Raw genomic sequence first — 23,571 nt, 5'->3', positions numbered from 1 at the left:
CTAGGATTGCTGTCTCCTTTCCCTGCTCAACCATGAATTTTTGGGGTAACCTTGGTTAAGAGACTCAGGCTTTACCACAGTCCCCCAAAGAATGGGACTAATAGTGATGGCTCCGTACATGAACTATAAATCAGCTTGCACATTGAAACGAAGCATAGAAATTTGTTGAAATAATGGATTTGACCAATGTATTGGAATTTAGAGTTTGCCAGCAACACTGATCAGCTTCCAAATGTTATTCAGGAAGTTGAGGAGAAGGCCGTGGCTGTGTCCATATACTTGAACCTGCTCACAAAGCTCAGGAAAGGGGTTTTTGCATGTTATAGGAAGGCAACGCCAGTCTGGATATGCACACATGCAATGCAGAGCTGTGGCCACTCATGGCTCTCTGATAAATGCACGTTTTTATTGATAGTACAAGCTTGTGTAGCTTTGGGGAGGCAGTGGCTATTGACTGAGAGAGATTAATGCTTTATTGATCACCAGACACAGGCTACTCACTGGGATGCCTTGCTGCACACTTATCACACCAATCTCAAAAGAATTCCCCTGGCTGCCAATAACCTATTGAGTGAGGTTCACAGTTTTGGTCCACAGCTACAAATCCTGAACAACTTGGGACCTCTGGCCACACTCTCATCCCTATTGCTCTATTGAGATGGTGATGCTTTCTTGATGATGGTAGTGTCACCACCAACAGAGAAACCAGAGATAGCCTTCACCATTGTGGTGCTCCTGATTTGGAATCCTCTTCCCCCTGAATTGAGGTAGGCACCATCGATGATGACATTTTGACATCTCCTAAAAATGAGGCCATTGATGAAAGTCAGTTACATGATGTGCTTTTTTGGGTTATATTGGATTCTTATTTTTTGTACACCACCTTGAACTTCTCTGCTGACATCTACCTCACTTGTACAGCAGTCAGTCACATGCTTATAACCTGGCTTCGTCATTTATTAAAAACTGCATTTATAAAAATATAATTAAAAAATCTCCAAGCAATTTACAATTAGAAAAATGCAATGATGACCGCAATAATCATGCAAATAACGTTCAGTAAAGTCACCTTAAAAATTTGTCTGCGGTTTGCTTTTGCTTTGTTTGTTCATTTGTTCCAAATTTGTTTGTATTAATTGCACTTCATGAACTGCATCTTTAATGCGACTCAATAAAAATAATGTTCGGAAAACGTTAGCAAGTCTGTGCTCCTGATTTCTAAATGTTGTGAAGTGCAGACTGCATTTCCAGTGCAGCACTTCCACACGGTCCCACCTTGCCCAGTGTATGCGGGAGCCCTTCCCCACAAAAAAATGCTGGCCACAGGTCTGGATGTTACGGTGTACTTCCGTTTCAAATCCTGCTTTCCATAGGGCAGGATAGCACCACACCTGTGCCAACCCAAAGCCAGTTACAGGTGTTTTAGTCCCTGGGAAGACAGGGCATCTCCTTGCATAGGACAGTCTATAGTTCCTGGTACCTTCCTGGTGGTGGTAGTGGTGGCAGCGGCAAATGCCTCTCCCCAGATCTTAGGGAGAGGCAGACAGTATGCTTCTGAATACCAGTTTCTGGAAACCATAGGAGATGAGGCTGTTCTTGCATTCAAATCCTGCTTGTGGTCTTCCCATGCACATCTTTGGCCAATGCGAGAACTGGATGCTGGACCAGATTAGCCACTGGCCTGTTCCAGCAGAATGCTTCTTATGCTCTCGTGTTGCTGGTGGTGGTGATGGGCAGATGGCAGACTGTTGTGCTTTTGCTGAAAGCCCCAAATCTTTTCCAAAGCTGCAGAAGTCAAAAAGTGGGCAGTGGTATTCATTGCAATGTTGTCAAAGTGTCTTGTTTCTTCTGCAGCAGTATTGCCCAAGCCCCAGTTCTCAGAACTTTCAGAGCCAAGCTCTTTATACTACTAAAAAGTCAAGTTTAGCTTTGCAGTTTCATTTATTTGTTTGTTTATTGCCTCTTTCACCCAAAAAAATTATTCTGAAGGTTGACGTTTTGTTCTGCCGTGAGATTTTAATGCATGTTGCCATGGAACAATTTAGATTGTCAAAAACAACAACATAAAAAGGATTTCCGGATTTCTCAAGAAGCTCAAAGGTTTCAGATCTTTCTCTCTTTCTTTGAAAAAAAAAATGTTTGTGCTTTATTTTGACGTGGCATAAGAAAAGTTTGGCACGCATTCCCGTACTCACTATTGTGACAGCTGTATTTAATGAGTGCAAAAAGATCAGAAAAACATCCTATACACTGGGTTGCCAGTGCCAGCTGATGACAAGATAGAAGCAGCCATGAAATGAAAAAAGCAGAGTCGCTCATGTAGCTATAGGATGAGAACGGAGTGTGATCCTCCTCTTATGAGTGGGCCCTTTGAAAGTATCACATAGGTCGGTGAATGTATGGATTTCGTTCCTTTGCCTTGTCTGAATGCTTGCTGTTCAACCCTAAACACTTAGCAACACATCTTAAGAGTGGACAACTATTACAGATGACTTCCGACAGCCCCTAAGATAAAAAAAAGGGGAAGAAAGAAAAGGAAGAAATCAAACACACAAAGAGATGCAAGAGTCAGGGTAGCAATTCTGTGCAATGCTAAGGATGCTTTATTTCATTGCTTGATTTATAATGCCATCGCAATGTGACATACATGGTTCTGGGCACCACAGTTTAAGAAGTGTATTGACAAGCTGGAACGTGTGCAGAGAAGGTCGACCAAGATGATCAAGGGTCTGGAAACCAAGCCTTATGGGGAACAGTGAAGGAGCTGGGTATGTTTAGCATGGTAAGAGGAGATATAATGGCCATCTTCAAATATCTAGAGGGCTTCACATGGAGGATGGAGCAAGCTCATTTTCTCTTGCTCCAGAGGGAAGGACCTGAACCAATGGATTCAAGTTACAAGAAAAGAGATTCTGACTCAACATTAGGAATAATGTTCTGACATGGTTGGCAGTGTAACAGACTCTCACGAGAGGTGGTGGACTCTCCTTCCTTGGAAGCAGAAGTTGGGTGGCCATCTGTCCTCGATGCTTTAGCTGAGATTCCTCCATTGCAGGGGGTTGGACTAGATGACCCTCGGCATCCCTTCCAACTCTATCATTCTATGGTGCTCTTCCATCACCACCACCCTTTATATCTTCAAAGAAACCCTGTGAGATGGAACAAGTGGCTATTTCCCATCTTAACCTAAGAGCAGCTGACCAGCTGGGACAAAACAGCAGCAATAGCCTCCCAGCAGTGGCACCTCTGCAACTTGCCAGGAGAGGGCTATGCAATGTAGTAGCAAAGTAGGGGCTGTGCAGGTGGACCAGCAGAGGCAATACAGTGCTCCTGCCAGGGCACCCACACAGCCCCAAACTCACAACTGTCTTGCCTGTCTTCCCTTCCTAGTAAAAAGCAGTGATACCACCACCAGGAAGCTATTGCTGTGGCTTCAACCTGACTGGCTGACCACTCCTGACAGCCCACAGTCTGAGAATTGGGTGTAACTGTGCACAGCTTTACCCCCAGCAGTCTGATGAAAAGCCAGAGCAGCTCCTTGCATATTTGGCTTTGTTATTGCACTATGAAATTAAGGTCACGAATGCTAGGAGCACCACTGAGGATGGAGATGAAAAGAAAGGGACAGACAGCAGTGGCCTTTCTTCTCTTTTGAACGAGCGCTGCTTATTTAACTTCCTTCATTCATTCATTATTTCTATCCTAACCCAAGGTGGCATACCTGTGGCTTCCAGGCAGCCACTCACCCAGGCACTGACCACGCCAAGACCTGTGTAGCTTCAGCAAGTTGGTGGTTTCATGGGCCTCCAGACCATTCCTTGGGACCTCTTAGTGGTTTGCAACTCTCCACATATTTCTTTGGTTTTAAAGAGCAGGCTTCGATTCCAAATAATTTGCAAGCTGAGGAGGTCAGAGGGTTTGTTTTCCTTTTGGACAGCTACATAGATCTGTGTTCATCCAGGCTACAAGCAACAGAAACTGTTATCTAAGTAGAGATAGGCAGCGTCATCATCCTTTTCTTAAATCAAAGTCTGTGTCTCCTGATTCTCTCTGGTGACTTCTGGCTTATCATTCCTTTGTACAGAAGATCTAAGTACATCATTCTCTCTCATGTCTCCATATGGTACAGTTTCCCAGAAATTCTTCCTACGGTCTTGAGATGACAGGAAGGATGGATTGTCATACTGGACCAATACAGCCATTTACTCTTGGGGGGGGGGAGAAACCCTGTGGGTGTCTCCAAGCTTTACTGTAAGTCATATTTGCTTAATTTATGCCTCTACTGACAAATAATTAGGTCAGCAATTAATTTTAAAATGCAAATGTGCTACAGGCTTCCATGTTTCGAGAAGTATGTACCCTTTGTTTTCCATTCATACTTATGTTAAAGTCTTAATGGATTTAGTTTAATAAAGAAAGGAAATTATGTTTTCTAATGCTTTATTTACTTGATTGAGTTGGACTTTTTAAAAATCAAATATTGACAGCAAATGTTTGTTCAGGATCACGTAGACTAGAATTTAATGGAATAAAGGAACCAAACATTGTAGTGTCATTTTTTTAAAGCTGATTTTTGCTATATAGCCTCCCTCGTTCTCTTATAATGGCAATGGCACCCACCTGAGAGGTACTGGAGATGAGTTCCTGTGAGTTCCAGACTGGGGGAAAAAACCTGGCTGTGGGTTATATAATAGGCTCCTCTGCAATACTTCACCATACCACAAACAAGAATCAGCTCTGGGAAACCTCAAGCCTACCACAAGAATTGTGGGGAGGGAAGAGATGTGCTTATATGGGGCTTAGCATCTGTCTTCAGCTCTATCTGAGCTTTCCCGTCTTGTTGCAATTGGCTTTCTATTTCACTTCATAATTTTCTGCATTTTTAGAATGCATTAAATATGGACTGGCCACCACCACCCCACTCCCCAGCATGCTAACTTTTTGGGTTTAGGTCTTGCCACATTCTGGCCATATACCATGGTACCAAAGCATTAGCTTAGTGTTTGTTTGACTGTAGCGCAATTGAAGCTGATGGAGTTAAGGATTTGTTACTTGATCTAATGGCAATAGCTTTCCAATAGACATGCACGGAATCATTGATTAGTTTGTCCTCTCCTTGTTTGCATTGGGACGTTGTTCAATTTACACCAATTAAAGAATGCTTGGTTTGTGTATTGAAGAATAATTAAGGGACGGAATTCCCTATAGGCTGCTAAAAATGACATCTGACTGGAGTGGTGATTACAGCATGAAGGCAACATTAGTATTTAAATAGTTTGACTGCTATATAAAATCATTACAGCAGCTCACCATGAAAAAGAGCATTAGTTAATTTTGCCTATAACTGAATTATTTGTATGTATTTGCCTAGCCCATTTAAACAAATTTGACAAGGCTAATCTTAAAACAATTCCACAGTGATCGGTGTCAGATCCAGCTCAGAGCAACATTTGTAATAATTAGGAACATTTTTGCATACATATACACACAAAAGACACACAGATTTGCCCAAACTAGAAATATTCATGGAAGACACAGCATGCTCAGATATGTGTTTAGCACAAATCTGGCATCATTCTTGAAGGCAAAGTGACTATGTATTAAGCAATGGTGTAATAGGCATGCAAAATCTCCATGTGGAAGAACTGGGTTCAAATCCTACTCGTATATAGCTTTGGAAGAATCTGTGGTGATGAATTGAGAAAAGAAGAAAGTCCTCCACACAGGGCATTATGAAGCCATGGAATTCACTATGACAAGCTGTAGACCACCAATTTAGAGAAGCTGAAAAGTGGGGCTGAAAAGTTTATGAATGAAAATCCTGTCGAAGGCTTCTGACCATGATGGCTAGATATTGCTCTAGTGTTACTCTAGTTGGATACCATTCACTGAAGAACAACAGGAGAGGGCTATTGCCCCTTGTGTCCTGCTTCAAGGCTTCCCACAAGCGCCTGGCTGGCCACTGTGGAATGAGATTGCCAGACGCGATAGGCCTCTGGTCTGATCTAGCTGGGGTCAGAAGCGGATTTAGGGGAGCACAATCTGTTCAGCCACACTGGGCACAGAGCCTCAGGGTCACTGCAGGGGACGCCACAACCATGATTTAGATTGGAGAGCAAGAGGCAGGACTACAGAATTTTGGCATCGCAGAAGGCACCGCTGAAATTTGAGGCCCCAAAGTTCCCCACTGCTGGGGTTATCCTTATGATAACTCTGTATACCAGTGTTTCCCAACCTTGGGTCCCCAGCTGCTTTTGGACTACAGTTCCCATCATCCCTGACCGTTGGTCTTGCTAGCTAGGGATGATGGGAGTTGTAGTCCAAAAACCGCTGGCGACCCAAGGTTGGGAAACCCTGCTGTATACACCACCCTGACGTTCCTTGGAGGAAAGCAAAGTATGCAGGCATAATAAAATAGTGAGGAATCACAAGGCTTGCTCTGGCACCTGCTAATTTGCAAAGACTCAGCTCTGAAGCATGAGGGGTGATAGGAAACGATCGCTGTGCATGTGCAGATATCCTTCTAGAGCAATGAGAGGTGAATGGATTCTCAAAAGTGCCTGAGTAGTTTCATACCCTCCGACATTTCTCCAATGAAAATAGGGGCTTCCTATTCCATAATAATAACAATAACTTTATTATTTATACCTTGCCCATCTGACTGGGTTGCCCCAGCCACTCTGGGCAGCTTCCAACATCTATAAAAACATAATAAAACATTAAACATTAAAAACCTCCCTATATAGGGCTGCCTTCAGATGTCTTCTAAAGGTTGTATAGTTACTTATCTCCTTGGCTCAGGGGTTGCGTAATTCCAACATTTCTCCGATGAAAATAGGGACGTCCTAAGGAAAAGTGTGACATTCTGGGATCAACGAAGAAATCAGGATGGTTTCTGTAAATCCGGGACTGTCCCTGGAAAACAGGGACATTTGTAGTTTACTGGTATTTAGTACTTCTGAGAATCTATTTGTCCCCCATTTTTTCATTGCATTTCTTCTTTTTTGCCTCTCTGTACATCTAAATAACCACAAACAGCTCCCATATGTTTTGAGTTGTGAGGAAGGGTGTCAGGCAGTCTTGAGTCCCACTGCATTTCATTTTTAAAAAAATAAAAAACACCCTTCTAATTATGTTTCTCTGAAATGTTACCCAATACATTTGAAATGTGTGATTCCCCCAGGCTGAACGCAGCCTGTCAGCCGTGCAGAGTGGCCCTCCATTGGCTCAATCAGCCTCCTGTTTGTTCTTCCCAGCAGAAACAGACGGATTGCCGGGCCTGTGACAGGCCCCAGTGCATGAGTGGTGGACTAAATTTAGCTTCGTGGGCCACAAATTGTGCAGACCGGGTTTAAACAGGCAAGAAATTGAGGATTTCCCATTTGCAGCCATTGCCTGAGACTCCTACTCCCAGCGGCCCACATTACAAAGCATCCCAAGAAGCAAACAGCAGGAGATTAGTATGTTGGCAGCCAAACAGTCTGGCAGCCTGATCTTATAAATTGGCTTTAGCTGTTGTAGCACAAACAGTAGTTCATCTTGCGCCACAGTTCTTGGCTCCAGCGCTGATGAACGGCCATTTGGATGCTTCTTTATCCCCAACCCATCCTCTGTCCCTATCCTGTCCTAAAAGGGCCTTAATGATTGCAGCAACGCCTGTCATATTCTAGAGCCTGAGCTGCAACAGAGGTATCACACCTGTGCAAAGTGTTCAGGTAGTTTTCTACATTGGTATGAGGGTCTCTACATGCAACTGAGGGACCTTTTGTGTGGAGTGTAAGGAAGTAAATGTACATTAGCGGCGGGAGGGGGGAATAATAATAATAATAAAGCAATTGATTGATTGATTGATTGATTGATTGATTGAAATTATGGCAATTTGGACAAGCACAATTCCAACATGTGGCATTATACATCATCCTGTAGCAGGATGAAGGATTATGTTTCAGTAAAATCCCAAAAGCACTACCTTTCTTAAAATTTATTTTTAAAATTGTGAGGATGTGAGTGCCTGTCTGTCATAGATAGATAGATGAGAGGGGAGAGAGAGAGAGTCAGGTGGGTGGAGTATTATTATTATTATTATTATTATTATTATTATTATTATTATTGTTATATCTAATGTGCCTAATATATTGACAAAATTGGGTTGAACTGCTTCACAAAATTCAGAAACGTGCGAATTTCAAAGGATAGGCGCATATCTGTTTGCATACTGCCTTGGAAAATATAAATTAGAATTAAAATCCAAACTGGACCAAATTTCTCTGCGTCTCTCTCTCTCTCTCACACACACACACACACACACACAGAGAGAGAGAGAGAGAGAGAGGAGGGATTTAGAATTATATTTTTGTAATATATTACGTTCCTATTTAAATATAGTATGTTTATTCTACTATAGTTAGATACTTCAGTGCATTTAATTAGATCATCTACCACTTCAAGGCCTTACAGGGAGGCGACTATCCTTCCCAGAAGCATTCCTAGGAACCCATTGAAGGATTATTTATTTTCCACGTGCTCTTTAATTGATCAAAAGCTTCACTGTTATGAAACAGAATAGGCTTCTGTGTAGGCCTCTAGAGGGCATTAAACCGAAATCTGAGGTGTTCCCACATGCCCTGTGCTATACACAAACCACCGTGCATAGCGTATCATTTTTGCCTTTAATGGGTTTTTTATTTTTTTAAAAAAATCCTCACATTCATTTCATTTCCCTCCCCCAACGCGTGCACACACACACACACACACACACACACACTCACTAATTGCACTATCTTTCTCAGAGAAATAAGCCACCCATTTTTGCCCAGGTTATGCAGCATACAATTGTCAGATTGTGTCTTGACCTCCTCACATTGCAGCCGAGCTTTTTCTTAAGCAGAAACAAAAACAAAACACCCCAGTGTGCTGGGTCACAAAAGCCGCCCGGTTCTGAAGCAAACACCGATACAGGGAGAATGTTCATCTTTCAGCCCGCGAATTTCACTCTGGGCGACACATGCAGAAAAGGGGGTAAAACAGCCCTATGGAATAGTCACCGAAGATTAATGGCAGGAGAAGGAAAATGATATAGAGCAGGCAGAACAAAATATGAACCACCCACACAAATAAAGCTGGACAAGGCTTCATTTTTAAAAGTCAGCCCAAACAGCAGGATGGCTTTGAAAAAATCCAGGCCATTTCAGTGTAATTTTGCATACGAGGGCTTTCAGGAGACATGAATTGAAGCCAAACAGTAACTCTATTTTCTGCACTTCTTTTCAGGGGTCCAACTGGTAAAGTAGGATTTAGCACTTAATTCCTGTACTTTTATGTGGAAAATGAGGAATTTACACCTTAAAAGGAAATTGCTTTTCAATCTCTCCTACTTTTCCTTTTTTATTTTTGGTTTCTAATGTGTGTTTGTGTGTGTCTGCTCACACACACACACACACACACACACACACACACACACACACATCTATGGCAACATTCTTCGCTTTCCCAGCACATAATAAATAGCACAACCCCTCTCAAGTCTCAGGGTAAAGGCAGGCCAGGAAGGAAGCAGAAGTGGCCAGGGAAGCCTTCTTACCACTTTTGCTCAAAGGAAGGAAAGACTGTAAAGTGTTCCTTAAGCTGTTTGTCCTTCTCAGTGCCAGCTTTGGTGTGCACTGTGCCATTCTCGGAATGAAAATTTGAGCAGACAGCAGGGGAAACGTAAAATGTGGGATTATGATTAGCAGTGAATGTTTGGCACCCACCAAAAAGCCAATATATATATATATGCAGCTACTGAGTAATGGTGGGCATTTTATTTTAGGCACAGAAGTGAGCCACTGTGTGGGGCAGAGCTGCTACACTAGCTTCCCAGTGGATAGGTCCAGTGGCGTAGCGTGGTTTGCCAGAACGTGGGGCCACACGGAGGAGTGAGGAGGCAGGGAACCAGACAGAGTATGCATGTGCCTTCGACTGCTTTACAGCATCTGCATCACCAAGGAGATTGCAGCAGCAGAGATAAGAAAAGAAGAGTCATTCGATCATCTGGAGAGGTCACTTCCTGGTTCATATGGAGAAGCCATTTTCAACTGAGTCCAGCAGCGGAAGCATGCAGCTGTTTGGAGGCAACACCAAGTTTTGAGATTTTACGCATCCTAGCAATTTTGTCCCCAAGGACAACTGCCCCTGTGGGGCCCCCCCATGCTCAGTGGCATAGGAAGGGGGTGCGGTGGGTGCAGGCCGCCCTGGGTATCATCACTGAGGGGGGGTGACAAAATGGCAAAAATGTGTTTTTAAAATAAAATTAAAAATTGGGCTCATGACACTTAAAAAAAAAATTACTCCCACACCCACCGCACCCCCCTTCCTACGCCACTGGTAGCTAGGTGAGGTGGGGGGCACTGGGCACCACACTGCGGGGCCTGCAGTGTGCCGGAGCCATGCGTCTCTCCTGAGGGGGAGGTAGGAGCCAGAATGACTGCAGGCCACATGCTGCTTTTCTGAGCAGTGCGGGGCTTGCGTCCGCCCACCGCCTCAGCCGCCCTACAGCTGAGGGGAAGGCTGTGGAGAGGCTCCACGCAGCGCATCCTGCCTTGGCTCACCCCGCCCCCGGCTGCAGGACACGCACACTGCACTGGGCACCCAGGTGGCTAGCTACGCCACTGCCCATGCTATGCTGTTGCAGGGTTGCCTCTGCCTCCACAGCCTATGCATGGACTCCTGGGAGAAAGAGGAAGCCCACCCGTGTGAAGGCAACAGAGGCATCCCCACGAACGGAGGCTGACAGAGGCTCCCTCTGGCTCACGAAGAGACACACACACAGTCCGAAGATATCCTCTTTGGGCTCTGGGGTGGGTCTTCTAAGGAAAGTGTGTTCCAGCACCTTTGGGACTAGGGGGGAAAAGCACTGACTAATGCTCTCCTGTGCAGTATCGATATTTGCACTTGATTCACGAAAGGTCGATTTTCTGAGGTGACAATACAGTGGCACCACAGGAACTGGGTGGACTTTTAAGCAACTGTCCCTATGTGATCTCTCTGAATTTAGTTAGGGGTCTATTTGTGCAAGCAGGGTATAAAACCATCAGGTCAGGGCACTCATGGAAGGCCATGAACACAACACGCTTGCTGTGCAGAAACTCCTTTACACTGAATCAGTTGTGCATTTTCTTGAAAGTGCGAGAGAAGCTTGAGTAGTTTTATATCTACCTATGTTTTACTAGCTTTACAAGCTTCTGGTGCACCTTCATCCTATCATTACAGAGTCATAAATTAGAGCTCTTAAGTTAACAACTATTCGCATTGTGACAAACAAAGACCCAGGGATAGGCCACTTTACAGTGTGTTACCGCTTGCGGTGAGAAAGCATTGGAGACCTAAGTCATCTTTGTACCAGCGGAAAATATACAAACAGATCATATTGGATGTGGGCAGGCTCCTGAAGCGAGCAGCCACACCATGCCTACTAATCCTGCAAAAGATTGCGCACTCACATAGCCAGTGCTTTCAGTTCAGTCACCTCCAGCTAAACACCTACCTCTCTGTATTCATAGCTCCATACTAGAAATATGTACTGATTCCAGCACAGTGAGACAGGATAGAAAGAATCAGGTATATCTTATCCATTAGTGAAATGGATTTATTTCTCAAGAAGTTACTCAAGGAACTAGGTACACAAGTTCATTGAAAAATTAGCTCTATTTATAAATGCTTGGAAGATTAGTTTTCAAAGCAAATTAGAGCCCTATGTCCTTCTAACCACGTTTCACATATTGATCCTAGTCAACTCACGTTGAGCAAAAGATTGCAGGGGGCTTGGACTAGATCAGGATTTCTCAAACTTGGGTCTCCAACTGTTGTTGGACTACATTTCCCATCATCCCTAACTAGCAGAACCAGTGATCAGGGATGATGCAAATTGTAGTCCAACAACAGCTGGAGGCCCAAGTTTGGAAAACACTGGACTAAATGATTCTTGTGGTCCCTTACAACTCTGATTCTATGGGTCTTTGAATATTTCTATATGGTTAAAGAGTTTTCAGTTCCAGTACTGGCAAAGTCTCACTTGTCATTTATACTTTTTGCTTCCGATTCCATTTATTATCTTGTTTAATATTTACATTTTGTTAGTTGTGTTTTATCTTGGAAACATGCATTTGATTGTTATTTATTTCTATCTGGGGGTTTTTAATTTAGACTAAAATTATAGCCTAACAAATTCTCAAAGAAATTCAAGGAGGTTTACAATCCACAATTCAAAAACAATAATGACATCATATTAAAATCTCCATTAAAATCACAAATATTAACATATTTTATTCATGACATCAGTTCTGTTAATTTATAGCTTCCCTGTATAGTTTTGTGTCATTGGTTTGGGGTTTTTCTGTCTCCCATCTTTGGTTTTTTATGTAATACCATTTAAGATGATAAATAAAATATTCTAAAATAAATGCCCAGCCCTCCATCTCGCTTGAATTCAAAATGGCAGCAAAGTCTCAGCTAAGATATCCAGTCGTTACACACCATTAAGCTCTTTTGCCTACTGTCAGGTGCTGGGTTATTCAAAACCAATTTGATAAACCCGTTCACATTAATCAATTAGAGCTACTAGCTTAAAATGTATTTGCATTGTTCCAGTAAATAAAGATTTGCTATGAATTCTGAATCATAACTTCCCTTCTGGGTACCCTCTGCTAATCCTGTGTCAATTTCTCTACCCGTGTAAACATGTGTACAATGGAAAACCTAATCAATTCCTTAGTGGGAAGAATTAACAAAATTTAAAGGGAACTCTAGGAAAGAGAGTAATGGTACCTTCAGCCAACTTCTCTCAGCAACATTTCCTAAATCACAGTTTGAACATTTCCTTATCTTAGTAAATGAAATCCTTCCAGATTCTTCTTTTTCTTTTGGTTGCAAACATTCCGCCTTCTAGAGAAAAATGTTATCACTCTGCAAGCTAAATGTCACTTAGGTAATTCTTTCTTACTCCTGAACTCTTTTCCCTCACAGAAAAACCAGAACTCCTCCAGTGACTTTCTTGCTTCACTTAAGGATTCGCCCAGGAACTCTCCTAGGAGTTTCACTGACCAAATATCTTCCCACAGCTATCCCTCAGCAGTCAGAACAAACCAAAAATGGAAAAGTCTGAGGGCTGCTAGGTTGTAAAATGTATCTGAGAATGATTCTCTGGCATCATGTGCTGGGTTATTACAACCACCCTGAACGTTGGTGCATTGAGATTCATTCCTTGGTAGTTTTGGATTTAATCAAAGATTGGTCAGCAATACGTTTAGCAGCATTCATGGCCTGATTTATTACTGGGCATGAAGGGGCATAGATAAATGGCAAAGCTACTATGTCTTTTCCACCTGCCAGACATTTTTCATCTTATCGGTGGTATCATTCTATATACTAACATCTAAGGATATTCCCAGAGCCCATCGTATAAAGCTAAAACTCGGGATCTCCTGAAATTGAACTCAGTGCCAATGATTTCGTATCCCAAGCACACTCCAGAGTGCTGTTCAAGGTAGTTTTGTGGCTTTTGGACTTGGGATTTGGTGTAAGAGCTGTTATTAAACTAGGATGAAAAGCTTTGGATTAATTTGTTTAGGATGTTTCTTTGGAAAGGAACCATTTTTCAAAAGGGGAAGAATTAGCCCTCTATTTTGGCTTATGCCATAATGAATTTATTAGTCTTTTAGGTTGTTGTTTTACTGTTTCAATTTCTTGTCTTCCCTTCTCCATAAGGTCCCAGGGTGGGTTACAACAGTTTAAAAAGACAACATTAGAATCATAGAATCATAGAGTTGGAAGAGACCACAAGGGCCATCGAGTCCAACCCCCTGCCAAGCAGGAAACACCATCAGAGAACTCCTGACATATGGTTGTCAAGCCTCTGCTTAAAGACCTCCAAAGAAGGAGACTCCACCACACTCCTTGGCAGCAAATTCCACTGTCAAACAGCTCTTGCTGTCAGGAAGTTCTTCCTAATGTTTAGGTGGAATCTTCTTTCTTGTAGTTTGGAACCATTGCTCCGTGTCCGCTTCTCTGGAGCAGCAGAAAACAACCTTTCTCCCTCCTCTATGTGACATCCTTTTATATATTTGAACATGGCTATCATATCACCCCTTAACCTCCTCTTCTCCAGGCTAAACATGCCCAGCTCCCTTAGCCGTTCCTCATAAGGCATCATTTCCAGGCCTTTGACCATTTTGGTTGCCCTCCTCTGGACACGTTCCAGTTTGTCAGTGTCCTTCTTGAACTGTGGTGCCCAGAACTGGACACAGTACTCCAGGTGAGGTCTGACCAGAGCAGAATACAGTGGCACTATTACTTCCCTTGATCTAGATGCTATACTCCTATTGATGCAGCCCAGAATTGCATTGGCTTTTTTAGCTGCCGCGTCACACTGTTGGCTCATGTCAAGTTTGTGGTCAACCAAGACTCCTAGATCCTTTTCACATGTAGTGCTCTCAAGCCAGGTGTCACCCATCTTGTATTTGTGCCTCTCATTTTTTTTGCCCAAGTGCAATACTTTACATTTCTCCCTGTTAAAATTCATCTTGTTTGTTTTGGCCCAGTTCTCTAATCTGTCAAGGTCGTTTTGAAGTGTGATCCTGTCCTCTGGGGTGTTAGCAACCCCTCCCAGTTTGGTGTCATCTGCAAATTTGATCAGGATGCCCTTGAGTCCATCATCCAAGTCGTTGATAAAGATGTTGAATAAGACCGGGCCCAAGACAGAACCCTGTGGCACCCCACTAGTCACTCTTCTCCAGGATGAAGAGGAACCATTGATGAGCACCCTTTGGGTTCGGTCAGTCAGCCAGTTACAAATCCACTGAGTGGTAGCATAGTCAAGACCGCATTTTACCAGCTTCTTTACAAGAATATCATGGGGCACCTTGTCAAATGCCTTGCTGAAATCAAGGTAGGCTACATCCACTGCGTTCCCTTCATCTACCAGGCTTGTAATTCTGTCAAAAAACAAGATCAGGTTAGTCTGACATGACTTATTTTTCAGAAATCCATGCTGACTATTGGTGATCACAGCATTCCTTTCTAGGTGCTCACAGACTGTTTGCTTAATGATCTGCTCCAGAATCTTCCCTGGTATTGATGTCAGACTGACTGGGCGGTAAAAACATATAAAACAGATTAGTGCATAGTTTGACCATGAAACTTGCTCCCACAGGGGGCAGTGGTCAGCAGCAGCACTTTTTGTTGACATCCATCTGTCAGAAACCATGGAGGAGTGCACCTTTCGGGGTGAAGTCAAACTATTGGAAAGTTGAAGCACTTGCTCTAGAGACCAATACAGGAGAGACATGTTTGGTTGCAGGTGGGGCAGACAAAGGCATCTGGTTGTGCCGCTGTAGATGCACCATGACATTTCTTCTCTCTGCACTCCTTCCAGCAGTCATTCCTCCTCTGGTCACTGCTATGGATTCATGACCTGTCTGTCTCCAGGCACTGTGGTTGTCTGCAAGGAATTCCCACATGGTGGAGTTGATGTTGCCAGCCATCTTGTCATGTTTGCAGACATCTTGGTAACTCAGAGTTGGCACCAACTTGGATGATTAAACAAAGGTTAGAAAAATTCCGGAGACTTAGGCTATAAATGGCTAGTAGCCACAATGGCTGTTTTCTACCTCTACTGTAAGCTCTTACAACCCAACAATGTCTGAAGAGAATAACGTCTTCTTTCTTTCTTTCTTTCTTTCTTTCTTTCTTTCTTTCTTTCTTTATTGCAACAGATGACTGTCCCTCAGGCAATTATTTCTGTAGTATCTTTAAGGCAAGAGAGTGGGGAATGTAAGTCCCAGGGCCAAATGTGGCCCTCCAACTCTTTCTGTTCCTTCCTCAGGGCTCTTTCTAAGCCAGGCATAGGCAAACTCTGCCCTCCAGATGTTTTGGGACTACAACTCCCATCATCCCTAGCTAACAGGACCAGTGGTCAGGGATGATGGGAATTGTAGTCTCAAAACATCTGGAGGGCCAAGTTTGCCTATGCCTGTTCTAAGCCGTACATCCTCCTCAGGTGACACCCCTCAGTAGTTCTGCTCCATGCCCTCCTCAAGTGTTTGTGCCGAAGTGGAATATACCCCTGAACTGTAACAATGCTTTTTGCTTGCCTGGATTGAGGGTGTACATGGATGTGTGTATGTATAAACCTCTGAGTTTTATGTGTCTGGGATTTTAGCTTGCTATTCAAAGGTACAAGTCACATCAGGTGGTATCTTTCCATGAATGGAACAACTTCCACAACTGCAATGGAACTCCCTCTCTCTCTTCTTCCCCATACGCACACAAACCTTGTGCCTCCCCCCAGATCTGCCCTGGGGGGTTGGGGGAATCCCCAAGATCAGATCTGGTGTGGGGCTGGAGGAAGGAGGGAGAGTAAAGTTCCATTGCACTTGCAGAAATCATTCTGCCCATGCAGTGACTGAGGCTGGATCTAGACACAATTTAAAAAAACGTTTCAGGAAAACGCGTTGTAAAGCTCATAATGGAAAATCACGTTGCCGAAGGATCAAACTCTACAGCACCATTTGGTGTCACAGTGTTATAACGCATTTAAAATGCTTTTTTGAAACTAATGTTGCTGAGTCCTAAATTGGATACAACCCATTTATTGCACTGCCCATTATTTTGCTTCCGGTCCAATCTGCCACCTATATACAGTCCTCAGAAAGTTGCCCTTAGGTTGTCCAACTTTTGTTTTAAAGGGTTTGAGGGGAAAACCATAGTTCAGTGGTAGAGCATCTGTCCATTGTAAACACATATCCTTCCAAACACATTGTGGTGTAGGCCGATTTCTGCAACCATTATTGGCCATATAGGGTTTCGACAAAATTACCTCAGTAGTGAGTGAGATGCCACTGGTTGCCACTGAATGTTATTGTTACTTTGTTTTACTGAGAGTTACAGAAAGCCAGCAGTCTCCTGACAGTGAAGCCAGGACCACAGGTGCGACCTTCAAACCTGGAACACAAAAATTATGTAGATAGCCATGTTCACCCTAAAGCTACAGCAGATTAACACCTTTCTAAGGGCCAAACAACAGGTCACAGAACTGTGAGCAAGCTTTCCAGTTCTCCTGAGCTTTTGTTTAAAAAAATGTTTTTAAAATGTTTTTAAAAGGAAAGGAAAGAAAACGGGTTGGGATAGGGAAGGGAGAGTGCATTTTGTTAATGTTTCAAAGTCTGCAGTTTGTAGCCATTGTGAAGATTTAATTAGGCTAGTCTCTGCTAGGCACCAAGTATGTTTCAGGTTGCACCCAGGGTTGCCAAGAAACAACGAAGGAATAATGGGTGTTTTTTAGGGAAGTAGCAAGGATGCTTCTTTGGCACAGTAGTCTGTAGTGCCTCCTAAAATCTGCTAGAGGCTATAAGTTTGCACAACTCCTCTTGCACACCATCTTAATAAAATGAAGTCTCTGGGACTTGCTTGCTTTCCCTGACCACATTTTGTTCTAACATTCAGCTTGAAAAAGTTTCCTGAACACCTCAAAAGTTGTGTAAAGTGGTACCTCGGGTTAAGAACTTAATTCGTTCTGAAGGTCTGTTCTTAACCTGAAACTGTTCTTAACCTGAAGCACTACTTTAGCTAATGGGGCCTCCCACTGCTGCCACACCACTGGAGCACAATTTCTGTTCTCATCCTGAAGCAAAGTTCTTAACACGAGGTACTATTTCTGGGTTAGCGGAGTCTGTAACCTGAAGCATCTGTAACCTGAAGCGTCTGTAACCTGAGGTACCACTGTTTAACATTGTGATGTTTCAGTCAGTCCTAACAAAACCATTACCTTACTTTTAAACTTTCCTTTTTCCTTTCCTCTTCACTGCTTCCTGAGAAGTGGGGAAGTGAAAAGAAAAATAGTTGCCTTTTCTGCATTTGTTTAATTAGCTGGTCCTGCTGGTCCTCAATCAGTGCAGCCTTTCTTATGGCAAGCAGCTGGTGTGGTTTTTTCCTACCACTGTTTCGCTGTTAGCGACAAAGGGACTTGTGAAACCATTTTTTAAAAAAAATAATGCTCTCTCTTGTAGATGGTATCTCCTGGGTTTGTGATAAGCAATGGCTTTGAGTCAACAAGCTGAACTACAATTCTCAAATAGCAACTCACTCTACTGTTTTATCTCCCCCTCCCCATGAGAAATATAAGAGTTTAGAAAACAACTCTGAGAGTTCTAAAGCAGCCATGTAATGTTTGCGCTATTATTTCTTGAGTTGTTGTTTGCCAGTAGCCATCTTTTTAAGCTTCCTGAGGTGTTTTTCATCCCCTTTCTCTTTCTTGCACAGGGAGGTTGTATCAGGTCTTTCCTTTCCCTCAGCTGAAGCAGCTGCTCCTCTTAAGGAAATGCTGCATGCCCTTGTCAGTAGCTCTGCTTTTTCCACACTTTCGTTCCTTCAGAACTCACCATGTGGTGATTTATGGCACTTGAGTTTCTCAAGTTACTGTATAACTTCCTCCTCAGAGACTTCGTTCTGTATAAAGGCCATGCTCCCGTTTCCTGTGCCAAGTGCCCTTGGCACAGGAATTCCTGAACCATTCTCAGTGGTGAAGATGAGGTAAGATTTTCACTTAACCTCTAAGTTATATCAACATCCTCCCCATTTGACCCACTCCAAAGCTTTGGGATACTCTCTGGGGCAAATGGAATCCTAATTGGGCAAATTGCACCATCAACTGCATATAGGACAGGGGCGCTAATCGATTCAGTAACCATCCACACACAGAAGTACTTTTTTCTCATGCACAGAGTGGAATGCTGTCTGTGCCACCCATGAGGCTGGTTGCTTACCTAAATGGAAGAAAATCCAATCCAAGGATCTATGTGTGGAAAGGCAGGCTGTGTACCTGTTGCGGCTTTTCATGGTGCTCTCTGCCTCTCACCCCGCCATTTTCTCTCTCACACACAAACAAACACACACAAAAATTCTGTCTCCACTTGTTCAATAAAGTGTAATATACTCTAAGCATCCTCTTCCTTCTTTCAGGCTCTTGATAATCTGTTTGGAAGAGGAAAGGAGATTATGCCTGAGTGCTACTGTGCTTATCATCTGTACAATGTTTATATCCTGCCCTGGGTTCTTGTGGGAGTAAGGTTGGGATAGTTTTAAAATGCATCAAAAATAAATAAAATTGCAACAAGCTGATGTTTGACACACGTGTATAATAAGTGTGATCAAAAGCACTGGTGCAGTTAGGGGATTTTAAATGTTGGATTTAATGGTCATACCAGGGCCCATGTCTTTAGACTGTAATAGGCATTACTTCACTGGTAAAAATCAGGGGTAGGCAACCTAAGGCCCGGGGGCCAGATGTGGCCCAATCACCTTCTCAATCAGACCCGCGGACGGTCCGGGAATCAGTGTGTTTTTACATGAGTAGAATGTGTCCTTTTATTTAAAATGCATCTCTGGGTTATTTGTGGGGCATAGGAATTGTTCATTTTTCCCCCAAAAATATAGTCCGCCCGCGCCCCCCCCCCCACATGGTCTGAGGGATGGTGGGCCGGCCCACGGCTGGAAAAGGTTGCTGACCCATGGTAAAAAAATCATCCCTGCTGCCATTGGGCGGCCCAACTGCTCATTCTTATGATAGGCCTTTGTCCCTCAAAGACTGCCTAAATGGCACTGCGGATTCAAAGAGTGGGATTTTGTTTGAATTTTTTTATTTTATTTATTTATTTAGTGTTGATATATAATGACAAGATTATCAAGTATAGTATGTGCATTATATAAGATGAACACCGTTTCCACAAAAGGGAACATTTTCTCTCTCTTTTTAATGTACATAGTCGTACCTTATTGAGAGAAGCATGTTTTCGATGGTGTGTACCAGTTCAAACTATAGGTCAGGGATTGCACATTTGAAATTTTCATATAGATATATAGCATCAGCTCTGCATATATCCAAAATAATGAGGTGAATCAGGATGATTCAGTATAATCTTTAACATTACTGGGTTGGGTCAAATTGGAACAACACAGAACAGATCCAAAACAGATTGGGCTGCTTCCAAACACTACAGATATGGATACAAGCCAAATCTTGCCACAGCTGCACCAGATCGATAGATAGACAGAAGGAGAACTGCCTTCTCACACATATAGAGCTATCTTGTCAGGAAAAGGGCTTAGCTGGGTGGGTCCTTTTCCTCTGCTTTCTGTTGGGGGAATGCTTTTATCTGGGTGAAATCCAAGCATGCCATCCTCCTTTCCTGCCACTCCTGATAGTCTGAAGTGGTCCAATCTTTTAAGAGGCATTACATGATTCTGCTGTTTTGATTCTGCTGAGTTTTTATTCTTCAGTTGTATCCAAGTGATTTTTCCATTCCAGTGCTGCTTCAGCTTTCAGTTTGCTTCTTCCCCAGGGATGCATATTGCAGCATTAACCCCAGTTCACATGTGCATGTCAACCACTCACTGCATGCAGCATCAAGTGATTATTGCATGTGTGGATGCCAATTAGTCATCACAGACTGGACTTCCATATTGCATGATGCCAACTCAAGCAGGATATTTTTTAGACAGAGAATACTGAATGACCAAGTGATGACTCAATGTGATGCTCATGTTTAAGAAGAAGCCTTACATATTGTCTCCTGGTTACACTGCATCATCAAAGAATGGATGCTCCATTTCTCTCTGTCTGACTGTAATCCCTGTTTCCAAGTTGTGCAGAGAGAGAGAGATTTAGAACTGTGGTGCTGGTGAATTGGGACTTGATTTGAGCAACCCAGGTTCAAATAACCCACAGCCATGGACCTCATTGGGCAACCCTGAGTCAAGCAACAGCTCTCAGCTTCACCTACCTCTCAAGCTTGTTGTGAAGGTAATGTCACTCTGAGATCCTTGGAGGAAGAGGGAATTTCAAATGTAAATAAATAAAGTTAAGCACTAATTTACCAAGGGAACATCAGTCTGCTTTCAAATGTAAAATTTGGACTGAAAGCAGCTGCCACAAATTAAATCGCTCTGAAATTAAACCTATTCAATAGCCCTAGTTTGTTTACAGTTGACAGTATTTGAATAATTTCTGCTCATATAAAAATGCACATACGTTTAAAACACAATATCCTGGTATAGGGAACATTTTAAGGAACATCTGACTAACTTTAATAACAAATATCATTTAAAAAAACACCACACAAATACACACAGGACTTTGGGGGTTTTTCCACACGTTATAGGCTTTATTGTTAACAATACAATCTACTTTCCTTCTTCTTCGCACTATAAGGTCTTTAAACACGTGGAGCAAAAATGCCCACCCACTAAAAGCGTTATTTTATTGCAAAACTATTTTCGTGTTCTTTATTTGCATAAGATATCGACTGCCATTTGTACAGACAGGCATAACAATCCACACAAAGTCTCGCAGGCACAACTTCAATATAATGAACAAAAAATGGATATCTGAATTGTACGCTAGTACAGTGTCTGCCATTGCGATGAAGGGGGCGGGCTGTATATTGCAGAGACTCCTGAGGCCAAACACATCTCTGCGTACTCCCCAGTGGAGACTTCCTACCACCAACAGAAAGAAACCTGGCTCCCAGCATTCTGTCTGATGTGCTCTGAGTGTGACAAAGAGATATAATGCAGGAAAGTAGCTCCATTTCAGTGCAAACGGCGGTAGTCCACAGACTGTCACTTTGGTGAATGCAGATATAGCTAGATGTAGTTATTTGGGGCAACCATTATTGGAATAACTTGCCAAAAGGAAGTAAATAAAGTGTGGCTGTATGTGTGTGTGAGAAATATTACCTCATTTTATGTCATTATTTTTCCAAGACTAATTCCAAGTATATTAAACTCATGAAAACAATGTTCCACCCAGTTGACCAATTTAAAGAAGGTCCTGCTGGTACAAAGAAGAGTTAGAGAATATCATTAAACATGACCAGATGAGGCAGCAGGTAGCTGTAGCTTTCCTTAATGAAAATTTAAAGAGAGTACATGAAAATGATATTCCTCCAATCCAAGAGAATACTAAGTTAAGGACATTCAATTACCACCAAGATCCAATTTAGCACTGAAGAAGTATTGTTTGTTGATCAGGATTTATTGCCTGAAGTGAACTGTTAGGCTGCTGACTAGCAATGTAATTACTTTTTGCAGCACACCATGGCAGCACTGTTTATATTTATTTAATAGACAAGACAATATGTTCAGTGTGGGTTTTTTCAGATTGTGCCATAAAGCATCAAAAGCCGAGGATTTTCATAAAATGAATGCGAATATCTTCTTATGCTTACATCTCACCATTGTGCAAGAAAACCCAGAAAATCAGCAGAAGTTGATGGGATGGGAACTTAGCAGCAGTCTAAACAATAAGCTGTTCAAGCAGCAAAAGTGGTCCAAAAGGAATACAAGAATGGTGCTTTTTATTTTCCTAAAATGGCTTTCTCTGGCAAGGATACATCAGCATGTCATTCACTAGTGTATTTTTGGTAATTTAAACCACATCCTAAAAATGGAACTTTTCAGAAATTGATTTTTAAAGATCCTATATTTAGGATGCTAAGAAGGACGCAAGCAGGTGGGTGAGAAAAAAAGGCATTCCATCATATATTGCTGCAGAAGGGGGGGAAGTGACAACAATATGTGTTTTTATTTTGTATTTTTATGCTCCGAACCACCCTGAGATCTTTGGACGAAGGATGGTGTGCAAATTAAATTTTAAAAAATCAGTAATAATAATAAAAAATAAAAGTAGCTTATATTTTGTAGGGGGCATTGTCCACATAAAGTCATAGGTTCTGAATCAGTAGCAGGACACACTTTGCTTGAAGTAGCTCCAGGGCTCCACCTCCAGCACTTTGAGCAGCAGGATAACAATCAAAGTTGATAAAACTGGACTCAGTGAGCTGTTTCAGCGTAAGGCAAGTTCATGCGCTGAGCATTCCAAATCACTTATGCAAAAGGCACCTGTAACAGAAAGCTGCTCCTGCTGGGGTGCTCCTGTTCAGTGTTCCAGCCAGCCATACCATCTTTCAGGATTGTAGAATCACAGAAGTGTAGGGTCATCAAGTTCAACCGCCCTGCAACGCAGGAATATTTTGCCCAATGCGGGGCTCGAACCCCTGAAATTAAGAATCTTGTGCTCTACCAACTGACCTATGCTCAGGTCCATTTCTCCTCTCCCCTTCCTGCTGGTTTTTTACTCCCCTTCCTGCCCCCCCCTCCATCCGTCTTATAGATAGTGCATTCTGTAGCCACTGAGCATGCCCAATCTTCATTGGGCTGCTTTAAGTAGAAGATGCTACTCCCTTATTTATGTCCTCTAAATATTTCTTCTTCTGCTAAAGCAAATCTTGGCGTTCCCCCAGTCATTCTGAAACTTACCTGTTGGTTCCCAGGGACTCTGTTTTGGAGACATAGCCATCATAACTCAGCATCTGAATTTGCTGTAAATACACAATGCTTATTCTAAATCCTGCACACACACACGTTTGTTCTGGTGCACCTAGTGCTTTTTTCTGGGGGGGGACGCAGGAGTACGCATACCCCTAAACATTTTGTGAATCTTTGTACTTTTGTCCATTTACTGTATTTATTTTTCCTGATTTA

The 23,571-nt window shown here is 42.7% G+C and overlaps 1 protein-coding gene across 3 annotated transcripts in view; it reads right to left on the bottom strand.

The window, feature by feature from the left end:
- Positions 1 to 2,174: 2,174 nt before the first annotated feature.
- Positions 2,175 to 23,571, bottom strand: part of LOC310761245 (uncharacterized protein) — a 64,690-nt gene continuing 43,293 nt past the window's right edge. Inside the window, exon 4 of one of the 3 annotated variants that reach the window (XM_083611120.1) lies at positions 2,175 to 2,505. In XM_083611120.1, coding sequence (XP_083467246.1) covers positions 2,380 to 2,505 — 126 coding nt within the window. In that variant the 3' untranslated portion in view covers positions 2,175 to 2,379. The remainder of the gene's footprint in view (positions 2,506 to 23,571) is intronic. The other 2 variants (XM_083611117.1, XM_083611116.1) reach the window with 2 other exon arrangements.

This window comes from Podarcis filfolensis (assembly GCF_964270895.1).
Source record: "Podarcis filfolensis genome assembly, chromosome: 4".
NCBI classification, from domain to species: domain Eukaryota; kingdom Metazoa; phylum Chordata; class Lepidosauria; order Squamata; family Lacertidae; genus Podarcis; species Podarcis filfolensis.
This window is presented reverse-complemented; position numbering and strand designations above follow the sequence as displayed.